At 47.6% G+C, this 23796-nt stretch overlaps 2 protein-coding genes across 4 annotated transcripts in view; one reads left to right on the top strand and one right to left on the bottom strand.

The window, feature by feature from the left end:
- FRMD1 (FERM domain containing 1) overlaps positions 1–22181 on the bottom strand; it is a 43046-nt gene extending 20865 nt beyond the window's left edge. For 2 of the 3 annotated variants that reach the window (XM_080390525.1, XM_080390527.1), the window contains exons 1-3: positions 22067–22181; positions 11448–11612; positions 5778–5868 (exon numbers count right to left, since the gene is read on the bottom strand). In XM_080390525.1, coding sequence (XP_080246651.1) covers positions 5778–5868; positions 11448–11543 — 187 coding nt within the window. In that variant the 5' untranslated portion in view covers positions 11544–11612; positions 22067–22181. Of the gene's footprint in view, positions 1–5777; positions 5869–11447; positions 20312–22066 lie in introns of those variants that run through there. The other variant, XM_080390526.1, reaches the window with a different exon arrangement.
- Positions 20451–23383, top strand: LOC308065053 (uncharacterized protein). The gene is made up of 2 exons (XM_080390528.1): positions 20451–22483; positions 23275–23383. The coding sequence occupies exons 1-2, from the start codon at positions 20927–20929 to the stop codon at positions 23293–23295; spliced, it is 1578 nt and encodes a 525-aa protein (XP_080246654.1). The 5' UTR covers positions 20451–20926; the 3' UTR covers positions 23296–23383.
- The last annotated feature ends 413 nt before the right edge of the window (positions 23384–23796 follow it).

The following is a 23796-nucleotide window of genomic DNA, read 5'->3' as shown; positions in this document are numbered from 1 at the left end:
CAGAAATGCAAATACTCAAGCGCTCCTACTCTTCAAAATTAGCTTAGCACTTTAACGTATTTAAGCAAATACAGGATGTGCATTGTTGCAAAAAAAAAAAAAAAAAATAGTGGGCCAGGTCTCCAGTCAGAAAAAAGTGACACAGTTCCAGTAAGTGATGCAGAATTACAATAGGCATTGTTTACACTGCAGGGAAAATGGGAATAGAAAGTTATGACTGTAATACAGGGTCAAATCAGTTCTGAGTCATTGTTACTCCAAAACCCATTATTTTGTATTAACCAGTGCCTCTCCATTTCATTTTTTATGAAAGGTAAGTAATGGTGAACACCAATAACCTGTTCTCCTGTGCTCGTTTTGGGCTAGGAGCACCGAGAAATTCAACAGAGGTAAGTCCTGTCCTACCAAGAGGCAGAGCTCAGGCCCCGTTGACAGCCAGGAACGTCCCATAAACTACCTTGCTTGAGTCAAGTATATTTTAATATTATAACTATTTAGACAGTCCAGAAGATTAGGATTCAAATAAAATGTGAAGTAAAGCCAAACTTCCAAATAGCAAGCATTTCTGTCTTAAAGAGAAGGGGGCAAAATTATTCTTTGCTATAGTGCTTCTTAGATGCTGCAAGAAGCCTTATGGCAACACCACTGTTTCCCTTGAAAGGCAACAGGAAAGAGACTGGGAACAGAACAGAGAGATGCTGAGGCCAGGGGAGAGCTAAAGTTTAAAAGACAAAAAAGCACTCCAAAATACCTCACGTGCTGTAGACCTCACACAACCTGTTTAGCTTCCCTCAACACCAACACGGATTTTTTTTGTTTATTGAAGAAGAGCTGGCTACACACTCCTCTTGCATGGGGAGCTCCCTAAGCTTCCAAGTGCTGGTGACCTGGGAATGTCACTGGGAACATGGCATCTGCTCCCACCATCTCTACATAACTTCTTGATGCTCTTGGTGTTACCTTTCAAGCCGACAGAAGGAAACCTTGTCCATTTTTCAGTACCTGGTTGATTAGTTTACTAAGGGGTCTAGAACAACCTTGGGTTTTAGCATTAGCTGGAAAGTACACATATCCCAAGCGAAGAAGGGAAGAACCACAACAGAGGCTGGGAGTAAAACAAAGGAGGTCCTGGGACAGACAGAAGGTACATGGAGGGGAAGAATGAAAAGAGGCAATATCAAGAAGCCCAGAGGAGGTGTTGAGGTCTGAAGACCGAGATAAAGGCTGAGTCGTTCCTGATGATGGGTAGGTACTGCAGGAATTTTATGTTGGCACCTTACAGTTAGTAACAAGGCATGCTCAGGCAAAGATCTTTGCACTTCCAACAGTGTTGCAAGTGATTCTTCTGCACAAGAAGAGCTGCAGAACTGTTTCCAGCACTTCTCGCCCAGGAGCGAACAAACTCCTTGGAATTCTCAGGCAGGAAAGCACTTGGCTGGCTGTTGTACTGATGCTGAAGGAGAAACAGCTGACAGCAGGTGCAGGCAAAAAAATGCCTTCCTAGGAAGAGAGCACACAAGAGAGCACCCAAGTACTTCCAAGGAGTATTATATACTTTTTGAACACCTGAACCCGCTGCAATTCTCTCAAGGTGGCATACTGCATGTTCTTCTTACAGTGCATTTAACTCACGCTGAGGTATCAACACCATTATAATTAGAGCTGTATCTTAGGTTAGTACAGAAGAAATTCAGAAGGGAAATGCAACTATCCAAGCAGATTTAGGGAAGGAGAGGCAGAAGCAGGGATAACAGGGAAAGACTGGGATCTAGAAATCAGGGGGTAGTCTGGAGAATTTCTGTTGTCATTTGTCTTCTTAAGAGGCCCTTTGTTACAACAGATATCCACCTAATCTAAATGTAACATGGTAGTGTATTCCATCTATGAACTTCAGAGGACACACAGACGCAGAAGAGTTAACCAGAGGCAGAGTCAGCCACCAAGCCCCTTGCTAAGCCTGTGCTGGGAGGCATGGGTCTGGCCAGGGGAACAGCCATAGCTGTAATAACTGAAGGATGATCCTTGAGAGAGAGAAACTGAAGCAAAGGGATTTGGTTTTGCTAGAAAGCCAGCCTGACAAATTGATAAGAGGATGCAGAGAGACAGAGGCAGGGCGTAGGAGCTGCGAGCCTGCTCCTTCCGAATCGAAGGCTTTCATCTGCTCGGGCCAAGCAAGGTTTGCTCCTAGAAAGAAGGCCAAGATTCAGGATCGAAGGAATCTGAGTTATAACAACAAAGAAGGCCTGGCTGTTCTTTGTCGGCTGGCAATCAGTTTTCTTTCAGAAGACCAAACTGTGCGGCTGCATACACTTTCTGATAACAAGAGGGAAACCTCCTGCAGGGCACTAGATAAGGTTGACCCTGCAGGAGGAGCTGCAATGTAAGACCCAGCTGCTGAAGCCTATGGAGCCACCTTGAACCTGACAGGGTTCCAGGGTCTTTCACTGCACAAACTACAAGGTAAAAACGCACTTCAGCAGCACACAAGGTATAGCTTGCTTGATGATCTGTGACAAAACCAGAAGAGCAACACGTCACAAGCTTTGTGCTGCCATGGCCTCCCATTAACGTACGCTCCTGAACTCAGTTTTCAAAGCTTCTTATAGACACCAGCTTTTCTCCTCCCCCCAAATATAGTTGGTTGAAGTGGCTTTCATCCTGAGAATAAAAAAAGCTTGAGAGCGAAAGGGTTGAAAAATTCTGTCCTGCTGCCATTACTGTTACCTTAAATCCTGAACCTTGCCCTCAGCATCTGTAAGTCAGAAGTAAAGGCAACAAATTTAGGCAACGAATGCTGGGAGACATGCTCCAAGACTACAGCTTAGATCTCACAGCATTCATGGCTGTCAGTTTGTATAGTGCTTTGTGGTGCTGTTTTCATTTTTGCCACACTTAGGGGTTAAATTTCTGTTTATGATTAAGGACCCCAACCTCTCCCCCTCACACACATACTTACTATGAGACCAACTGAGCATTAGTGTATCTGTACAACGTCTGCAGGTCAAATGGGCTCCTAATCCAGATAATCCACCCAGTGTGATTGGTTACAGTTCTGTAGAAATCCTTTCATTTTCATTCTCTTGCCACTGCTGACAGAGTTTTGTTGACAAATTAGCCGCAAGGTAATGGATGCATGAAGATTAGAATACCTTGGTTCGCATGCGGCAACATCAAATCACCAAAAATAAATACACATTAAGAAACCGGAAAATATACCCTTATTAAAACAGGGCAGTGGTTTCTCAAAAAATGACAACTTAGAGCTGCAGCACAGAGGTAAAAGCATGATGCAGAAGAGGAATACTTCGGTCTGAAATGCAAAGGCTTCCTCTCCGGTTTTCAGACATCTAACTCGCCTCTGCCTCGTAGACCCGCCTCATACCTTCCCTTCACAACCTCTGCAGGACATACACCGACCTGCTGCACGGCCAAGGCAGTTTACTTAAGTACCCACAAGACACCGCTGGGCAATGCAAAACTTAGCCAGGCCTCTTGAGATGATAGCTTGCCAGGAAACCAAAAATCCCTGAAAAGAAAGCAATGCCTTAAAGGCTACTTCCAAATGCCAGAGATGCAGAGTGCTACATTTGCAATAGAAGCAAGACCTCACCACTGGCAGCAAGGGAGATGGATCACCAGTCTATTGGCCAAAACAAGGTGGGGGGGAAATTAAGCTGGGGAACAGAAGACAAAAGATCTCCCTTGCTACAGCTCTACAGTAATAGACCTGGATCTATTTTAAAAACAAAATAAAGAAACCCCTAAAATCCACCCCACAAGACTCCAGTCAGCAGGATACTGGACTTTCAGACTAAAGGTAGGGACCAGAAGCAGCAGTAACAAACACACCAGGTTTGCTCCCTCTAAGAGCAGGGCTGCAGCCTTCCTGGTGGCTACTGCCATTCAGGCTGAGAAGCTCACTGCTGACACTTTTCTGTTGTCTGGCCCCAAGAGTTTCTTAAACAGGCACAAACCAAAAAAAAAACCCACCAACCTTCTCATCCAAAATCCTGACACCTACCTGGGTAACATTGGGAGGTGGCTGTCAGGAGGAGCCAGGGTGAGCATGAGGAGCCTTCAATTAAGCAGCTTTACGAACTGAGCTACAGCAAGCAGGAGTGAGAAATAGTCGGGGAAGGGGAAGCAAACAGTTAATTCAGGCTACTGGGCTCCTGCAGCTCTTTTCCTTGACATTTTTCTAAGAGTTTTGGGAAGAATTAGCTGCTCTAAAAAGGAAGAACACTTTTGTGAAGAGAGAAGGCTGCTTATGTTTAAACCTATGGGTAATATACTTTAAGGTCTAGCCAGCACAGCTCTACTATGCCCTTTGGGTTGAGGTAGTTACACTGTGTTTCCAACAGGCTGGAAGGCATCTGGCACAGTAAGAGTATTATGGGGCCAGAGCCCCTGTACTTGACAAGGTGAAGGAAACTGCTCTGCAAAAGATGGGAGAGAAGGAAAAAGCAGGGTTCAGACAAATGAAACAAGATACATATGAAGGGGAAAAAAGTGAAAGAAACAAGGAGAACAGGAGAAGAGCAACTAATTCAAAGAAAATGGGAATGAAATTGCCCATCTTACAGGGGAGGACAGGAGCTCCAGTTTCACCCAAGATGTCCTCTAACTGGAACAGGCAAAAGTTGGTATTAAAATAAAAAGGGGGGGGGGGGGGGAGGGGGAAACTCACAGGAACACAGTTGTAAAAAAAAGTTAAGAGCATTCAGGTCCTCTTCACATTAAAAAAACCTGCACTGGTTTACAGACAGATTTATTTGTTAGCCACCGGTTTAGTTAGATTGATGGAATCTCCTGGAGACTCTACAAACCTTACAGACATAAGTAGCTTACGTTGGTCTTTTGAGTGCTGTGCTCAAAAAAAGCAAAAGTTCCTAGAGAATGAGAACAGAAAGCAAATGAGACAAGTAAACTTAAAGAATATCCCACATACTCATAAGGAGGCCAAAGAAACCTTATTTAGGAGGACTCATAAAAGACTATACTCATTTCAATGAAACAGTATCTAGAGTCACAGTACTAAATAACAACACACTTGAGAAAAATTCAGGAGGCAAGCAAAATCCTTCCCACACTTTTGGAAATGGGGAGAGGCAGAATAAGGAGGACAACAGATCCATATCTGATTACCAAGAGTTGTGGGGAGGGTGCCAACGCACACACCATCCTAGAAACGTAGTATCTTATACAAGTTTGCTCCTTTAAGGCATCATTTTACACCGTTCCCTAGTCAATACTATGCCATAGGACCAAGCAGACTGGACTTCAACACACAAAGAAGTTTTGTATTTCTCGTGCAATATTCCAAACCCCAGTGTCCTCCACTTACACACTTAGTCCCACCATTTGAGTTTCCTGCCTCTCGTGCCACATTCTTTGCTTGTGACTTCAGAAGACAAGTAACACTTTCAGCTCCAAATTCCTTCGAAAACTCACCTCCTGTTCAACTGCTGACAGTTTTGAATTCAGTGACAAGTATGCTGGCTAGCAGTTCAGCTACAGGAGAGAAAGAAAACCCCACAAAGAGGTGGAACAAAGGTGGAGAACAAAAGCCCCCCTCTTCTCCCAATTTGTCTGCCCACATACCGAAGATCAAAAGAGCTCCACAAGAAGACTGTGCATAATCTACATACTTTGTGACCTTATTACAATCAAACTCCCCGCAGGCACGGCCGCTGTGTATATATGCACGCACTGTAAATACACAAGTGGGCCTATGGACGTTTGCCAAGACATTTGTTCCATGCATTGAGTTTGCTTACTTTTAACAATGCTGAGGCCAAAGAAGTGAGGCTCTTTAATCTTCACTAAATCACAAACTTGCTGAAAGAGCTCCTGTCCAGTGGCTTTAACCTGAAAGAAACAACCAATCCAACATTACCGATGGCTCATACCTGGATGGAGCAATTCCCCTTCTTTATATTGGCCAATACGTTCTTCAGTACCATAGCACACATACACAAAAAAAACCCAAGCCAAAACAACTCCAACCAACCCACAGAACAAACTTTGTTTTCAGTATTATTGCTATTATCACAGAATAAAAATCAACATGTCATTCTCCTTCCTTCACAGTGCAAAGTGGCTCAGCTCAGTAAGACACAAATTCAGCTTCCTACCTATTGGCAACTTTGTGTAGGAATTTGGGGCACTGCTGGAGCCCTAGTTTTGTGCAGTACTGACCAGGCTATTTACAGGTGCTCTTACAAAAGGTGTGTTTGTAATTACAGAAATGAAAACACTATTTGCAGATATTTTTTTTTGAGGTTAAGAGAAAAAAACCCCACAAAAACAAAAGAAAACTTTCATTCAGAAGTACTAAAAACAAAAGTACACAAACAAACTCAAGACTGCTTGGTCTGAGCAGAAATAGCTCAGGGTTAGAGATGAGGTTGCCCTGTATCCCACACAGAAGAGCTTGTTCTGTCCCCTGCTGACTTCTGGTCACACAGCAACTAACACCTTCATCTTCTGAAGCTGTCACTACAGCCTGTAAGCTCTTGCCTGTTTCCGTGCCATACTGACACCTCCCAGCACCTTTGCCTCCCATAACACTGTGCACGCACTGAGGAAGCACTGGGAAGGCAGAGCTGCCAGCACATGCTCCTGCAGGGGACCAGAGGCTGGGGAGTAGTTGCAAGCACGGGCAAGAGCACAGGGCAAGAGAGCTGTGGCACAGCAGCACAGCTACCGAGTGCACTTTTCTAGCAGGGCTGCTAAAAGCACAGGCTACCCCAGCAAGAGCGTAATTCTGGCTACCTGCACGTGCAGACCGGGATGTGTACTATGATCAGAAGATTCCCCCATTACATGTCCCACCACCTACAGCTTCATTGCCCCCTGCCCCATTGCACCACCCCAGCAGCACAGACAACTCCAGGCCCAAACAAAAACCTCAACCCTCAGAGGCACCGGGGAAGGAGTTCTGAGCAAGAGCGGATGGGGAGAGCCGAACAACACTGACGGACCACCTCAGCTCAGCTCAGCCCAGGGCGCAGCCAGCTGCAGCGGCAAAATGGGCCAGAACCTCTGGATTTCATGAAGCCACTGCTGGATGGTGTGCCTGCCTGAGGGGGCACAGTGTAGCACGATCTTCACAGCGGCAAAGGGTGATAGGACAGAAGTCGACTACTGAACTCTCCTATAAACTAATCACTGCCATCAAACTAATCGCCACGGTAATTCTTCAAACCCTTTTAGTGCAGGTGTGCCACACTCCCAGAAACTGGCTGTGCTCTGCCCCAGGATGTACCATGTCACTAGACATGGACAATGGGAAACAGGAGTTACTTAAGTACCCATTTTCTTCTGCTTGACAAGGCATTACTAGCCAGCCACTCACTACTGCTTTATGGGGCGCTTTGAAGCCCGCACTACACCAATACATACTCACATGCATATATATGCTTTGGGAGGGGAGGAGGCAGTGCACAGTTCTGGTAAGACCCAATACCGCATCTGGGTCTTATTATAAATGTCTGTGCATGAGACTTCACCCTTGCCTAATGCAGTATTTGCTCAGCTGCCAAGAACAAGCAGCTGGAAGGGGAAGCTGGGCACAGGTCTGTCTCCTTTCTCAAGGAAGCAAACTCTGACCATGTTCTCCTACCTGGGAGGACTCACTAAGGAAAAGGTGACCTACCCCTAGCCAAAATGGTTATGTGCATACAAGAGTCACTGGCAGCACAGGGCTCTATGTAATAAAGCCTTATGATTAGATGAATTTTGTAAGTGACATGCTTTCACACCTAAGGGAACAAAAACCTGCTTTAAGATACATAGTTCTAAGGAACTGAGCACTTCCACGTTTTGTGACACTGAGCTCTAAAGCACTGATTTAATCAGACTTCTTGCACAGCAGGTATGTGTGCTACCACCTTGTCCATTCTCATTTTGGCACTTCCCTTCTTGATCAAGTTTTACTCCCAGCCTTCAAGGCTGTGCAATACCGATTACACTTGCAATCGTTGTTCCCTGCTCCTGCTCAAAGCAATCAGCATTTCCCTTTGCATTTTTCATCTGCGCACTTCTCTTTGGCCTTTCCTCCCTTTGCATACGGCTCCTGTGCCAAGCTCCATCCCAGACACTATGAATCATTCTTTCCACTGATACCCAGATTTGCCCCATGTCAGACTCAGTGCTTCTTGACACATTAAATTCAGTCCAAAATGAAGTCAACCGCAAGTTTACAGAAGGTAACTGCTACTCCAGGGTCTTTCTCTGTGCAGATATTAATGTGTATGAGTTACCTATCTCTATTTTTCTTGGTCCATATGCTTTAAAACATCAGCTCTCTTGCCTCCAGAACAACTGAAAAAGTTCAGACCTATGCTTGCCATTTGCCAACACACAGGACCTCACCAGACTTCCTCCCCTCCAAAAACTTCTGCTCATGCTCCCACTCTTTCTCCAGCAGCTAGACAAGGAGCAACATCTGCTGTGGCTGCTTCTGAACTGCCCAAACGCAGGTAGCGTGGCTGCCTGCCCTGCGGCCCTCGTTGGCAGCCAGACCTTGGCTAGCATCGGGGTCTCTTCTTTATTCAGCTACCACCACCCCAGAAAATCTCCAGAAACTCAGTCATAAAAACCAGTTGATACTGATCAACAGGTTCAAAACTATCAGGGAGATAAGCCACGATGCTGGCAGATTAAAAAACTAAATAAATTAGATACCACTCCAAGATCTTTGGTGCAATTGACACAATTTTTAGTTGCACCATTCTCACTGACATCCTGCTTAAGCTGCCTGGTGCTCACATGCCATCTCCTTCCTGCGGCAGCCTGGAGCACAGCCAACTGCTTTACTCTGTGCTCCAATGTCTATCCTCCCCAGCAGAAACTTTCCACTTCACCTCATCATCCTCAGGGCAGCTAGTGACCTGCAGCACCCACTAGCTCTCCTCACTGTTTTGCTTCTCCTCACATTCACGGTTGGTCCCAGGAAGACAGATTTTCCTCCACACCATCCCCTCGAATTCATCTATATATCCAGACAGGTGGACATCAAAGTTAATTAAGAGATACCCGATTATGAGGAAGAGACTTTAAAATGGCTCCTGCTTTTCTCTCCAGCAGCATTATCTGTGAAGGGCACAAGACAAATCCATTTTAAAGAGCAGGCTTCAATCTACGTGTGACCACATAAAACACATATAGGTAAACTCTTATCTGGAAGGGTGGAATTTATGGGATGGGAGAGAAAGGAATTACCTGCATAAACACTGTGCTTATCATGAGAAGGATCTATAATTTATTCTGCTGAAAGGATAACTATTCCTACCTACCTCACTGAGCTGCCTGCTTGTTTAGTATTTGCATTCCACACTGAAGAGGTAAAAAGGCTTTGGAAATCTTAAGTAGTGGCATTATTATTCTAATAAATGAACAAAGTATCATATGTGGTTGGGCTAATTAAATTTGGGTTCTACCAACATCACTAGAAAATTGCCTTGATGTTCCTTTAAAAAAAAAAGCTCTCTCCAGCTGTGAAATCTTAATTTCTGTTGTTGTTTTGAAGGGGTGTTGTGGTAAAGACTGAAGCCAAATGAAAAGCTGGTTTTGCTGACTTGCCCAGCTGTAACAGGTCATGTTTCACACTCTATGCAATTAGGACACAACTATGCATTGAGGTCTCATGTTTTGGCCCACGCAGCTATTCCCTTTCACACGGAGGCACCTCCACGTACATGTTTTCACAACTTCACACCCATCAAAGCAAGGGGCAGAAGTGAGGAGGGAAAACATCTGGGGTCTTGTAGCAGGGACCCCTCCATGGGGCAAGGTGGTGATGCTCAAGGCTCCCAAATCTGTGGAGGGGCAGCAGGCAGGAATGGGGGGGGGACACAGAGCCTTCCCTCCATCCCTGCAAGCTCTCAGTGCTAAAGACCATTTCTTATGCTTATTAAATAACCTGGAGGTATTTAAAAGGCATGCAGATGTGGCACTTGGCAACACGGTTTTGTGGTGGCCTTGGCAGTGTCAGCTTTATGGTTGAACTTCATGATCTTCAGGGTCTTTTCCTGAATGATTCTATGATTTTAGGATAAACTGCAGGTATCCAAGATTTACCATATGGTTTAAGTGCTGCCTAAACTTAATATGGTGGAGCGTGACCTAGTGGTGTCAGAGCCATGTGCCCCACTCAGGCATGGGCACAGCAGGCAGCAGTAATGGCATCAGCCCTGCCAGCACACTGCCCTCCTGCACACCAGTCTGCACCTTCCCAGTGGCAGGGCAGGCTCTGTTATCTCAGATCTTTAGCTTCCCTGATAAAAACTATAAGAAAGTGATATTTAGGGTCAGCCGCAACAGACCATTACCCAGGCCTGCACACCTGCCGCCAAGTACTTAATTAAATCATCATTTTGTGGCTTGCACAATAGCCAGAAGATTGCAAAAGCCTTCTGGGGCAGTAGATGGGCTGAGTTTGAACAGGTAACCTAGAAGCAGAGCACCCCAGATTTTGCTGTTAAAGCCTTGTTCCATCCAGCCCTGATGGCCGTTTCAGTTAACAATGCCACACTTGGGCACAGCAGGTAGGAAAATTCCTACATGGATTTTGAAGATTAGCATGCATAGTTTCAAAAACCACCGGTTCTATCCAGTGCTTCAAATACCAGTTCACCTCAACTGTCTTTTCCCCATCCCCATCCCAGAGGGGGCAAAAACCCCCACCCAAAACAAAACCAAACCTCCCCAGCCCACAGGAGTGCACCCACATGCTCACAAGAGAGCGCTTATCTTTGAGGGTAGTTTGTCATCTGAACGTGAAGTGCCTCTGTCAGCTCAGTTTCTCACAAGTTCAAGGAGCAGCTGGCGTTGCACAAAGAGGCACCGTGCCATGGTGGACAGCATGCCACAATGGGCTGCCAGCTGACGTGGCTCTGCTGTCACCCGTGCACACACTCTTAGGCATTTGAAGCGAAGATCAAAGAAACGAAACAACTTCTATTTCTTGTGGGTACAAGTACTCAAAAGAGGGAAAAAATGCCACCCTCAATGGCTGTTTACTCTGCCTTAGAGTCTTTGAAGGGATCTGCAGACTATCAAAACCTGAAATAGCTAAAACGCCAGAGCAAACGGTCGTGTGTCGGGCACACTTGCTAAGTCATCAAGGCATTTCAGGATCAATTTAAAAAAAATTTATATATTATCATCAGTGGCAAAAGCACTTAGAGAGAATAAAAAAGGCAACAACAACAGAAAAAGAACAGAGGGGACCCCTGTCCAAAAACACAACTGGGACTTTTAAGGAACTCCGCAAATGAGTTGAAGCTGCCCAATTAGAAAATGGTGCACCAATTACCTTAAGCTGGCTAATAGCCTTTTGGTCAGCAGACCAGCACCAGGCTTTTGGGAGAACAATGGGAGCTAACAAAACTCAACCGAAGCCACGATGCAGCGACCTCCCAGCCTCCCTCCTGGCCACTCACCCCGACAGCTAGGCTGAGCTGCTCCCGGGTGGGCAGAAAGACACAGACGCTCCGGCTCTCCGGCTGCATCCTGCCCGCCAGCAGCGCCCTGCTCATGGTAGGCAGCTCCGCGGGGGCCAGCGTCTCCTCTCTGGGCGGGTATCAGGCTCCCTTCATCCCACGCACCTGTCAAGAAGGTGAAAGCATCAGTGCCACGCTCCTGCCAGCGCTGGGAGCAGCCTGTGGCACACATTTGACAGGATGTTTTCCTCCTTGCTGTTTTAAAAAAAAAAAACAAAACACAACTCATCCATTTCACAGCACCATGGCCAACATTTCCACCAGCATCACAGCACAACCCAGGCAAAGCCAGCCTTTAAACACCTTGTGAGCCCCAGGAGAGTGCCACAGAGTGATGAGGTCTCCCTAGAATAACAAACCAAAGTCAAGGTTTCAAGATACACGTTCAGTGATAAGACAGATGCCACCTTGGACTGCTTCCTGAAAACGCCCACAAGAGGAGAGGGGGGAGCATCCCATCCTTCAGCCAGGTACCGTGCTCTCACCCAAAGCAGAGATTACAATGAGTTGTCAGCAGGCACCTGTCAGTGCAGAGGGCTTCATCTGAGCAGTCTTTCCGCCTCACCCCACCCCCAGACCCTGGGAAACCACTGCCCCAAATCCTCTATACCTCAACTCAGAGAAAGAGGTAGAAGTGCATAAACTCACAAGGCTGAGCTGCTGTATCATACTTTTTGTCAGAAGCACTGCCAGCCTCCTCGCAAGGACTGAGCCCAAGCTGCAGAAGCACCTTAGAGCTGAAGTTATTATCGTAACAGAAACAGAGACAAAAATTCAGTTCACACCCAAAAGCACAGTAGCCAACATCATTCGCACGTTATAGCTGGGTTAGACAGTTTCCTCAGCAACTTGTGACATTTTATTTACAGCCCTCTCAGCTCTGATGCTCTCCAGGACAGGGAAGCATCCTGGGGCACCTAACAAAACTGCCGGGAATGGGAGAGGCTCCTTGAGGATAGGTTAGGGATGAAAGCTGGCAGAGACCTCAACCAGCAAGATACCAAGCAGTTATGGAGTCCACTCCAACCCTGTGCAAGATTTGATGCAAGTCAAACCCTGGCTGCCTCAAACAAAGTCACCCCAGCATGACTCCCTTCCACCAGCAACACCCAGACACCACCAGCACAGTAACAGAGGTGCTGCTGGCTGGCGCCTGCCCACAAAGCCCCCCATGCCCCTGGGGATGGGCACGCACCCAAGCACCGGCAGCCAAACACACTGGCTCTGGCAGCACTACCCTCTCCCACTGCCCACGCCACAGCCCACCGTCAGGGGACAGGCTGTGAAGGGATGCACAGGGTTTACCTTTGCCCTCCAAAATGTATTTGAGGACAAGGGATCATAAGCAACCAGGAAGCAGGTCATGTGAGGTTAACACACGTACATATATATGTATGTACACATGCATATGTGCATTACATGTAAGTTTTAAAAACATTTTGTATTTAAAATCATGTTTTTCCTGTTTTAGGGGAAAACTACAATGGAATCAAACTCTTGTGTGGGAGATGGGAAAAGCAAAGTGTCATGGGAAAAAGTACAGTACAAAGTACTTGGATTTACCCCTCTCCCTTCCACTGTGCTCAAGACTTTTTTTTTTTTTATAAATACAGGAAAAAGATCTGTAAGTGTCCTTTTGCAAGTACAAAAGTTGTTCCATGCACCTCCTTCCCTGCACCAGCATACACCATGATTCTTAATAAAGCATTTTTTTATACAAGTTCTTTATGTAGAGCACCAAAAGAACACAAACATTGCATTTATTGTATTAATGAAAAGAGAGGGTTATTAAAGACTATTATTACGACTTTTTTCCAAAATCATAATTTAATTACACGAGAACTAAGAGTTTTAAAAAGAAGATTGCTCTACATTATAAGCAAGCAGAAAAATCACATTTGACTTCCTTGGACAGGTTAATATTTCATTTAATAGAAGCTTTAAGAGAAACACTCTGGTTTGTCCTCTCTTGTCGATATAATTAGACCGATGAGCTCTCCTAGGCTTCAGGCTACACACTACTACCAGCTGTATATAAATTACAAATGTCTACAGAATGACTCGAGGGCAACAGGTCACCATTATTATTGCCAGCTGATGTCATATGCACCATAAACTTTATCAACAGCATAAAGAGCTCGGAGTATGAGCTCAAGCTTTCCAACACAAGCAGGTTTGTCTTAATTGTCAAACTGCTGCACTGGCTGGTACACATTCCCACTCACCAGGGGAGATCATATCCAGCAAAGACATTAATGCATCTCCTAACAGAACTGAAAATAGGACACAGAAGCAACCATGAAAAACATGTGCACACGATTTTCTGTGGATAACTGAAGAAATTGGTTCCCACTTCCCTACAGCCTCTATAAAACAAAGCTTTGGGAAAGCTTTTCCTCTGGTCTCACACCCGCTTTGACCATTTCAGTTTTTAAGAGAACTGTGGACCCTGAGAGCAAGGAAGGGAGAAAGGAGGGGGAGAAGGTGTTTTTCTTCTTGTTTTACAACAAATAAGCTTATGGACCCTGCCACAGCAGGTAAGAGGTTAAAGAAGCAACATTCTTAATCTGCAGGGGGAGGTCAAACACAAGCACAGCTCAGCCTTCTCTTCTTTAGAAGTACATCAGGATGTGATAAAACATAATGAATCATTAACTTGCTAGACCTGCAAGTGTACACCTTTAAAAAAAAAAAGTTGTGAGCCAAGAGTAACTGCCCAATGAAAACAAGTGGCCAGAAGGAATGCTCTTACTTACACATACACAATTTCAGACTGCCCATATGCCATTCTTTTGTTTACCACAGATTCCAACCTCTTAACCTCAATTAAACCCTAAAAGCTCCAGCAAATGCACCACAGATGAATTAATAAAAGCTGAAGTCAATCATCAGCCTCTGGGACACCCTATAGGTTGGTTGTTTTTGTTGCTTGGGTGTGTGTTTTTTTGTAAATAACATCACTTCATGTTTTAGCTCCTGGAGAAGTGCATTTTGAGATGTAATTGCTTGGTCAAAGGCCCAGCAGTCTATCAATGAAATAGTCAAAGGCGCTGTTTATTTGTATTCTTCTTGTATCAGTCAGGAGGCTTATTAGTGCCCAGAGTGGTGGCACAACTTATTTAGCACTGTTTTACCTAAACACACACGCAGCGGAGCTTTGGAAAACACGCCTGTCATTAATTTCAAGACTCCTCTGATTAAACAACTCAAACATGACCATAAAAACTAATTAAGAAAAACCCTAATCTTCCCCTTCTCTCCCCACAGCTCCTCGAGCTGCTTCCCAGCACCAGACCCAAACCTCAGCACTTGCTCGGTCAAAGTAGGAATTGCTGAGGTTTGCCCCAGGGAGAGGGATGAGTGGCAGAGCCCTGCAAGGGAGGAGGATGAAGAGGAGGAAGGAGATCGTTTGCTTTGGGTATCAGCAGGACAGCTACGTAGACCACCTCACTCAGCCCATATACACAATGGCACAAAGATGGCCAGCCACCGCTGAATTTGGGGCCACACTACAGCCAGCCTGTCTAGAAGCAGGGCTCATCCAGACAGCACGTGAGGAGTTTGCACAGCCTTACGAGTGCCACTGTATTTTACACATCAGTTGGTGGAACCACGGTGAATTGGGTCCTAATCCTGATTTCAGCCTCTAGGTACTGCCACAAGCACATCTCAAGGGGATAAAGCAAGCAGAGGAATGAGCAATTGCTTATAAACTCAAAGCAGCAAAACTGAACAAACTCCTCCCTCTACTGAGAAAAAAGCCCAGGTAAATCTGTGCTTCTCTCAAGAACACCTGGAAACATGCTTTATAAGGTTGAATACCATAAAACATCATAGGAAAGCTGGTTCTGCTAGAGCTGCCAGAAAATGAGCATTGAGCATCTTCCTGATAAGATCTTCCCAGAGTGGCCCTATGAAGTCCCATCAAAAACCGTCTAGAAACAGTAAGACTCTTCTTAACATTTTCCAGACATTATCCAGAGACGTCTTAGTCTAAGACAACTAGACTCTTAGGCTACAGTTTCACAATCAGCTTACACAGCTTTAATCAAGGCAGTCCTGCAGCAAGACAGACAGAAAAACCGCCTGGAAACAAATCTGCCTTCGGCTGCAACCCACACTTGGGCTGCCTCATACCAGCGATGAAATGCAGCCTTAAAACTGTGACCCCCCTTCACCTTCCAGGTATTTTTGTCCTCTCAGAGGCACACTGTAGGGCACCAGTCTTATCTGCAAAACAGAGTAATAAAGACTCTGAGCAAGTAAAAGATGTAACAATGGAATATATTAGCCTTTCATAGCAACCTTAAGACCCTACCCACCTCCTTTGACTACCCCCAGAGATGATGAAAATTTCTCTGGAAAGATGCATCAACCAGGAGAGAGGGCAAAAATAGTTGCTTGTCAGGGCAGAAAACAAGATTGATGCTAAACAGCTTTATGTCACAGCTGCAGATGATGTGAAAAGTGCCACCTGCAACCAACAGCCAGCACAACCAGGTCATGTCCTGAGCGAATTCCCAGCACACTGACTTTTCCAGCATATCTGCCTTGGCATCACTCCAGGACCTGCACAACACATTCAAAGCAAGGATGCCATAAGGAGGCAAGGTACTGAATTTGGTGTCCACACAATGCTTTTGACATAGAATATACACCTGCCTTCAAACACAGCACCACTCTGTAGGAAGCCCCTACTGAAAGCCATCGAATGAGGAATACCAAGACACCTCCCAGACACTTGGGTGCTCTGAAGGACTGGGTCCCAGAAACGATGCAGCTTGGCTACAGGACAGATGCAACACTTGCAGCAAAGGCAACTAATTTTCAGTCCACAAATGTGGGAGATGCAACTGCAGCAGGCCTCCTCCATCTGCTAGCATCACCTGTTAGATTTGAGTGCCATCCTCTCACAGGGGTGGAATGTAGGCCTGGTTCCCACCATTCCTTTAGAATTTTCAAAGGGTACAATGGGAGATGCCTCCAAAAACTCCAGGGCTGCAGAGCCCTAGCAGACTTAGCTGTCACCTGTAGCCTTGAGACAGACAAGGAAGTCTCTGAGCATTGGTCTTTGATACAAAGGAACATCCTTTTTCCTTTCTTCCCGTACAAGCCGCACTCCCTGGTGATGCTGAGTTTTACAATAGAGGAAAACGCTTTCTCGCTAGTCTTCATCGCAGGATTAGACACAGCTCTTACTTAGGCATGACCGCCCACACCACCCCTGTACTGTAAAGGTTTCCTGCCCCACTTCAAGCAGCACGAGTGCTAGAACATGAAACACACTCTTGAGTTTGCAGCTCTTCTGCTCTGCACCCCTCACAATGTGGCCAGTGTGCTCAGGAAGAAGGGATCTCACAAAATTCCCAGGGACAGCCATTCCTAACCTGGGACGATGCTACTATGCTACTCTGTAGGCTGCCCTAGCCCTTAAGCTCAAAGACGGGGGACAACTCTCCTACCTAGGGATGGCAGAGCTCTCTGGTAGCCAAGCAGAAGTGACGCATGTTTTAGGGCATGCATCAGACCTTACTGCTGCTAACTAGTCCCGAGAGGAAAACGGCTTAGCTGAGAACAGGGCACCAAAGGAGGTGCTCCTACTGCACACAGATGCGCAACAGCCCAGTAGTGGCGGCAGGGCCACGCCGGGTGTCTGCCACGCTTCCAATCAGCTTTTCCATGGGATGAAAAAAGCTCCAAACAGCAGTTTGTTCCCTGTGAAGACAGTCCAGTATGAATCATCTGGGCTTAATCTTTCCTGAAACCAAAACTGAATTTAGAAGCTTTTTGAGAGAAGCAGACGAGTATTAAAGGCTCCAGGCAAAATGGGATGAATTAGGATCTCACAGGGACTACACTTTTCCATCACTTCCAAGTGATGGAAAGTGCCTTTGATTTTTTGTACACAAAAACATGCAGTCTTTTAAAATACATTATTTTATCAGAAGCATACGCAAAACTTAGTGGCATACATGCTTTACACAACACCCAAACAGTAAAGTCTGCAGCTAGAGCATGCAATTCCTCTCCAGCATGCCTTTTTCATGGCGAGACAAATATTCTCTTGTCACCATGAGAAAAGCAACAGACCAACTGATCCTGCCTGTTCATTGATTGTGTTGTAGCATGTACCCTATCACATCTGACTACCACTGTGAAGTTTCTCATTACAATTAATTTGGTTACCTCTGAATAATCTATTCATAGACTTGTTGATTGATTACCAAGCTTACAGGGCTTCCTCATACTTCATAAATCAAGCTCACTGAAGTTTGAGTAAGTAGCAACTGAAGGTATCGACTGGCCTAGGTAAATGCAGAAGCGTAAGAAAGGACCAGCAGAACATGGGACAAGGTGTGAGCCAGCCTCGGTGTCCGCCACAGCTGGCATAAAGTGGCTGCAAAGGGAGCCTGCTCAAACTGCAAAGCTCTGTTGCCTCAGCTGGATGACCAAGACAGCACTGCATGAGATCTTGCAAAGATTAAGGGAAGCGAATTGCTTGAATAGCTGTTCAGTAACAGCAAGCTTGCCTCCGCTGAAACACAGGGACACATGTCTTGAGATGGACCCTTACAGAAAGCTTATTCATCGGCACATGTCTGCAGAGCCAGGAGTGCAGGAAAGAAAATGCTACAGTCTTGTACCTCAGGGTGAAGGACAGCAACAGAAGATACTTCAGTGTGGTACTCCAGTGCTCACCCTGCACACTTCTGCCAAGTAGTGCAATCTTTACTAAAGACTGTTCATCTTTTGTATCTATGCAAAGCAGGAGAGGCAAAGTACTGTACTTGGAGACCAGCTGCAGCAAGGTCTTTAAAATAAGGGAGAGCGAGGCTTCCTTCCCAGCCACTGCAAATGTCAGGAAGCTTAGGAAGTGCAGCAAGACCTGGCCTCTCTACTAGCAACTCAGGAGAGAAGCCTCTTCCTGTATCATTCAAATTGCAAATGCACAAGTTCTCATGACCCAAAAACGTATCTGTTAGTTCTCCAACTGGAAACTTACTCCTTTAAGTCTACCAAGGCTCTAAACAGTATTTCTCCCAAGCAGATCTGTTACACTCTTGCCTTAAGCACAACAGCCAATTCTACAAGACTGTCCTTGCAGAAGTTATTCCATGGTGACAGTGGTTTTATATTGGAGCTGAGCTAGACTCAATTGAAAGAAATCACCAAGCCTTCTGGAACACTTTGCAGAGCTGTCCAAAAAAGCGTGAATAAACTCTTCCTTCATTTTCTGTTCTCACCAAGATCTTGTAAAAGTTCTGGAAGTAGGCAGACTATGAAATCTTTATTTAAAAAAAAAAAAAAAAAACAAACAAAAAAACCCACAACAAAAAATCCCACACCAAACCCTGCATCATTATAACTTCACAGGCAATACCTGAAGCTGCAGGACAAATAAGAACAGACATGCTTTTACTAATACATCACATAAAGAATTCTTCTGAGCTGGAATAGCTTTGCTACCAGTAATAACCAGGTAAAAAAAAAGTTGGCTTACTTCACCAGAGGAAGGAGAAAGTCCATGCTGATCTCATGGCATCTGATTCACTGCCTAAATATTCATACCAACTAGACAGCTTCTGCATCAGCTTGCTTCTAACTTTTGCCTCCTAAAGTCTACAGCTAGTCTCGAACATACTCAGAGCAGAGAGAAATACCCATTTATGTGAAGTGGACAGAGTTCCAGAAAGAACAGATAAAATTGTCTGGAACACAGCTTGCCTCTATTACAAGTGTGAAAACGCCAATCAGCCAATAGCTTGACAAAATTAACGCAAACAGCAGGGTCTTTATAATTAGATGCAGCTTCAGAGGCTGCACACAGTACTGCCAAGCCATCACCAGCAAAGTGATGGTGAAATTAGAAGATGCAGCCCCCAAAAAAGAGACAGAGGAAAAAAAACAGCTCTACAAAGCGCTGCATTTTTGAGGGGATGATGAATTTTGCAAAAAGAGGAAACAGAGCAAAAAAAAGAAAAAGCAAGTGTAAGAAATGGTTTTAACAAGAAGCAAATTACTTCCTTCTGCAATTCTCCATGGAGCAGCTCCTCCCTGTCAGAGGACTTCTTTTGGGCCAAGACCGCTGTTCGTCTGTGCTCAGTTACTAACAACGTGTTATGAATTAAGGTACCGCAGCTAAACACCACCAAGATGATCAAGGAGCAGTGCAGTAGCAGCACAGAACTTTGCGCAAGAAAAGGAGCGTAACCCCGGAGCACAGTAAGCATGCAAGTAATTTACATTGTCTTGCATTGGATGAACAGTAGAGCAACAACACTACAAAAGCCAATTGGTACAGAGTTAACCACTGCATGCATACACTTTTTACCTGCAGTGCTGGCAACAGAAAAGTGTGCTGTAGCTTTAAAGCACTACCAGCTTTGGGTTTGTTTTTTTTTTAAAAAAAAAAAAAAAAAAACAAACCCCAAACACAAAAACACCAAAAAAATGAAACGACATAGCCTTTACCTGCTATCAAAAAAAACCCTTCCCCTATCAAAAGAGTTAAATCAGAAAAACACATGTAAACACAAACTTTTTTGTTTGTATTAGGATTTTTTTATTTCAGGAGGAAAGCTGACACAAATTTATTCATCAACAGTATTTATCCCAGTTTATCATGTTTACATAAAAATCTAGTTGAACAACAACAAAAATTCCTAGGAAAAAAACCTGTCCAAAGAGCACAGACAGTATTTTTTGGTAAGTCAGTGAAAAGAATCATTACAACTCATGGTCTTCAATAGCATTTTGTAGACTTTTTTTGTTTATACTTTTCTTACTCTGTGGGTGTGCGTCTCAAAACCACCCCCACCCCCCCCCACCCCGCTTAAGGCAATCTCTGAAAAAAAAAAAAAAAAACAATTTTTTTTCCCTTTTGGATTTCATGTTCTTCTGGTTTGGCATTCCTTATCTGAAGCCAAAACACTGGCTACTACACAGACTCTCAACATCACCCATGCTGAAAACAGAACACTTTGATTAAGAGTGCACAGCAATTAAATGGGAGGAATAAACAGAAGATGAGAGCGAGGCTAAGGCATTCTGTTGTCATTCCAAGTTTTCCAGGAACAAAATAAAGAAAGGGGAAAAAAAAAAAGATAAAAGCTAAACAAATGAATGGGAAACTAACGTCCAAAAATATTGTTTGGGTTTTTTTGGGGGGTTTGTTTTGTTGTTTTTTTTAAAGATTACTCCAGTGCTAGAAATACATCCTCGTTATTTTCTCTGGGAAAGCAACTTATGTTTTTCAAGTATTTATTGTCAGGGCCTGGGCATCACAGCAGCTCTCTGAAGAAGGGACAAGGTTCAGACTGTTAGAGTTTCCTGGTGTGATGGAAAAAAACAGATGTGCATTTTAAATGCCACAGGGGATTTAACCTGAGAGCTCATCGCTGCGGGAGGAACATCTCTCCATGTCGACGGTGACCGGTTCTCAGCACAGGGAACCCAGAACCTTTCCCTGTAAATCGTTACTAGGGAAGAATTCAGGAGGTGGAGAAACAATGAAGTACAGAGACTTTTTGATGTCCACCGCTTCTCCCGCCCACATACACCTGCTGGGACACTCGCCTCCATCCCCGCCCTGTCCCATACCCGTAGATGAGTGTCACCGGGGCCAGTCCTGTCCCTCGAGGTGCATGCAGCCCCTCAGGCTGCTCCGGGAAGGGGGTGGCAGGGCGCCGGAGGGGGCCCAGGTGCGGGGCGCGCTGCCCCGCAGGGCTCACCCTGCCCGGAGTGCCGCAGCCGCGGGCCCCGCCGTGGCGCTCTCCCTCAGCACCTGCGGGCAGGTGGCCGCCAGCCAGGCGCCCCTCGGGGAGCGACCAGACCCGCGCCCCTCACCGCCCGAAGGGGCCGGTACGGTCCCGGGCCGGGAAACGCGCCCCGGCACCGCCCCACCTCCCCGCAGCGGCCGGACCCACGGCGGCGGGGGATGGCAGCGAGCGGCGGAGGAGCTGCCACGACTCCAGGACTCCTCCAGAGCCCATTCCCTGCTGCTCCCGGCCGCCGCCTGCCCACCCTCGCCGCCCCCCGGGAGCCGCGGCTCCGAGCTCGCAGCCACCCGCGGCCTTAGCCCGGCGCTCACCGCTGCTCCGACGACAAAGTTCCCTCGTGTCATAAAGCCACGAGCCGTCACGGCACCGCGGCCGGAGCCCGACCCCCCTCACCGGCCATCTCGTACCCCTGCTCCCGCGGCCGGCCCGACGCAGGCGGGAGCCCCTCGTACCCCGCGGCCGCCAGCGCACCCCGCGGCCGGTGCGCAGGGCTCGTTCACCCGCCCCAGCCGGGCGCAGCGGGCGGTTCGCGGGTCTCGCCCGTTCAAAGCGCCGCCGGCAGCCGCGCCGCCCCCCCGGGGTCCCCGCAGCCGGCCAGGGCAGGTGCCGCTCCCGCCCCGCAGCTGGGACCCGTCCCCCGGCAGCGCAGCGGAGCCGCGCCCGCCCCCCGCTGCCAGAGGAGCCCCGGAGGGACGCGGGAGCCCCGGGAACTCCCCGCGCCGCTGCTCCTACGGCGGAGACCGAGCCCCACCAGCTGCGCGGCGCCGCCCCAGCACTTACCGCGGGGTGGCCCCGGCCGCGGAGCTCTGCGGGGCTCTGCTGTCCTCTCCGGGGCGGCATACAGCGCCCGCCGAGCCGAGCGAGGCAGCGTCCGGGCGGCACGGCACGGCACGGCACGCTGCCGCCCTGGGGGAGGCCGGGCGGCGGGGCGGGGCCGGGCGGGGCGGGGCGTTCCGCCCTTCCCCGGGACCGCACACCGACACCGGCGGCCGCCCCGCGCGGGACTGTCCTGCCCCCCGCCGCACCGCCGGCTCAGCGGATTGGCAGAACGGGCAGGGAGTGGGCGGAGCGGGTGCGCGGTGTGGCCTTGGGTTGGCGAACGCGGCTTGTCAATCGGACCTGAGGCGAGGGGGGCGGGGCGGGAGTGGGACCGGTGGCCGGTGGTTGCGGGTGGGTCGGTGGCTGCGGGCCGGGCCGGTACCTACCGCTGAGGGGAAAGAGGGGGCGGTGGGGCTGGCGGTGCGTGTGTAGGGGGGACCCCGACGGCTGCGGGGGGGGAGCCCGCCTGCGAGCGGGTGGGAGGGGGCTGCCTGCGGGGACCGGCGGGGGTTTTGTCCCCGCTTAGGGCGATTTTATCTCGGCAGGGTGCTCTGCGCGCCGCGCTGGCAGCTGTGAGCTCTGTGCTGTTGAAACTTAAATTCAGAGTGATGACACGACAGCCAGTCAGGAGAATTCAGCCCGGGTCACTGCTGCAGCCGGGGGAAGGGGTGGGAGTTGTGGAGCGACGTGGTGAGGGAGCCGGAGCCGCTGCGCACCCTGCGCCTCTGGCAGCCCCGGGCAGCAGGGCTGTGGTGCTTGCATGCCGTAAACCTCGCCTCCCTCCCTCCCTCCTCTATGTCACAATTTGCCTTTTAACGCAGTAACTTAAGCCTTAACTTAAGTAAAAGAAGGCCGGCACCGTCTCAGGTTCTGCAGGCTTGCTCCCCCTCCCTCAGAGCTAGGCCGGTGCTGAGTTTCCCCACACAGCGGTTGTATTTGAGGGTGCAGCCCACATGGGGATGGGGATGGCGGTGAGCTGTAAGGGCAGCAGGTGGGAAGGCTTTCGTACAGTGTTTGCACTATGCTGCGGGAGAAGAGTTGCAGTTTGCCCAGGGGGGACCACAAGAGCGAGCCTGACTTGCTGGTGTGACCTGACTGCCTGATAGGGTGTGGGAAGCAGGGCATCAGGTCACCGGTCCTTCCTCACAGGGTTTTTTCCTGTGTTTTAGGTTGGACACAAGGATGGATAAAATCTCAGCCTTGCCAGCGTCGCTGACAACCTGTTTCTTCCTCTTCCCAGCTGGATTGTAATAGTGAAGCTGCTCCGTGAGTGCAAAGGACATCTCATCACCAGCTGTTTCTCTTCCCACAACAGTCCTCTCAGAGAAAATACTGGCATCTTACTTACTATGGGAGCAAATCTGTAGTCACCTCGTTTCAGGAATGGTTGCAGGGCTGTGGGACCCAGATGAACAGAGGTGACCTACAGTGGCCAGGGTTGTCCTTCATGGTTTGTCCATTTGTTAAGCCTAGGGTGACTTATTCAGTTCCCTTCTCAGCATGCCAGCTGCTTCTGGTGCTGTTCTGAGGTGCCTAATGCGTGGTTTCGTGGGCACCAAGCTGGCATGACGGCTCTCCTCTGACCATAGAAAGATGTCTCGCTGTACTCTCCTTTTTACTTCTTCCCGTCTTCAAGTCTTCTTTTCTCCTTCACTGCCTTTGCTCATGGCTGTAGCACCTTCCTTGTACCA

Source organism: Falco punctatus (assembly GCF_963210335.1).
Source record: "Falco punctatus genome assembly, chromosome: 5".
In the NCBI taxonomy this organism is placed as follows: domain Eukaryota; kingdom Metazoa; phylum Chordata; class Aves; order Falconiformes; family Falconidae; genus Falco; species Falco punctatus.
Note: the sequence above shows the minus strand (reverse complement) of the source record. Positions and strands in the feature narration are given on the sequence as shown.

What these genes read in the sequence shown, in the direction of transcription:
- LOC308065053 (XM_080390528.1), top strand. Translation starts at nt 20,927, where the DNA reads ATGTCGACGGTGACCGGTTCTCAGCACAGGGAACCCAGAACCTTTCCC. An exon ending in GGTGGCTGCGGGCCGGGCCG is followed by an intron (nt 22,484 to 23,274) that starts GTACCTACCGCT and finishes CCTGTGTTTTAG; the next exon opens with GTTGGACACAAGGATGGATA.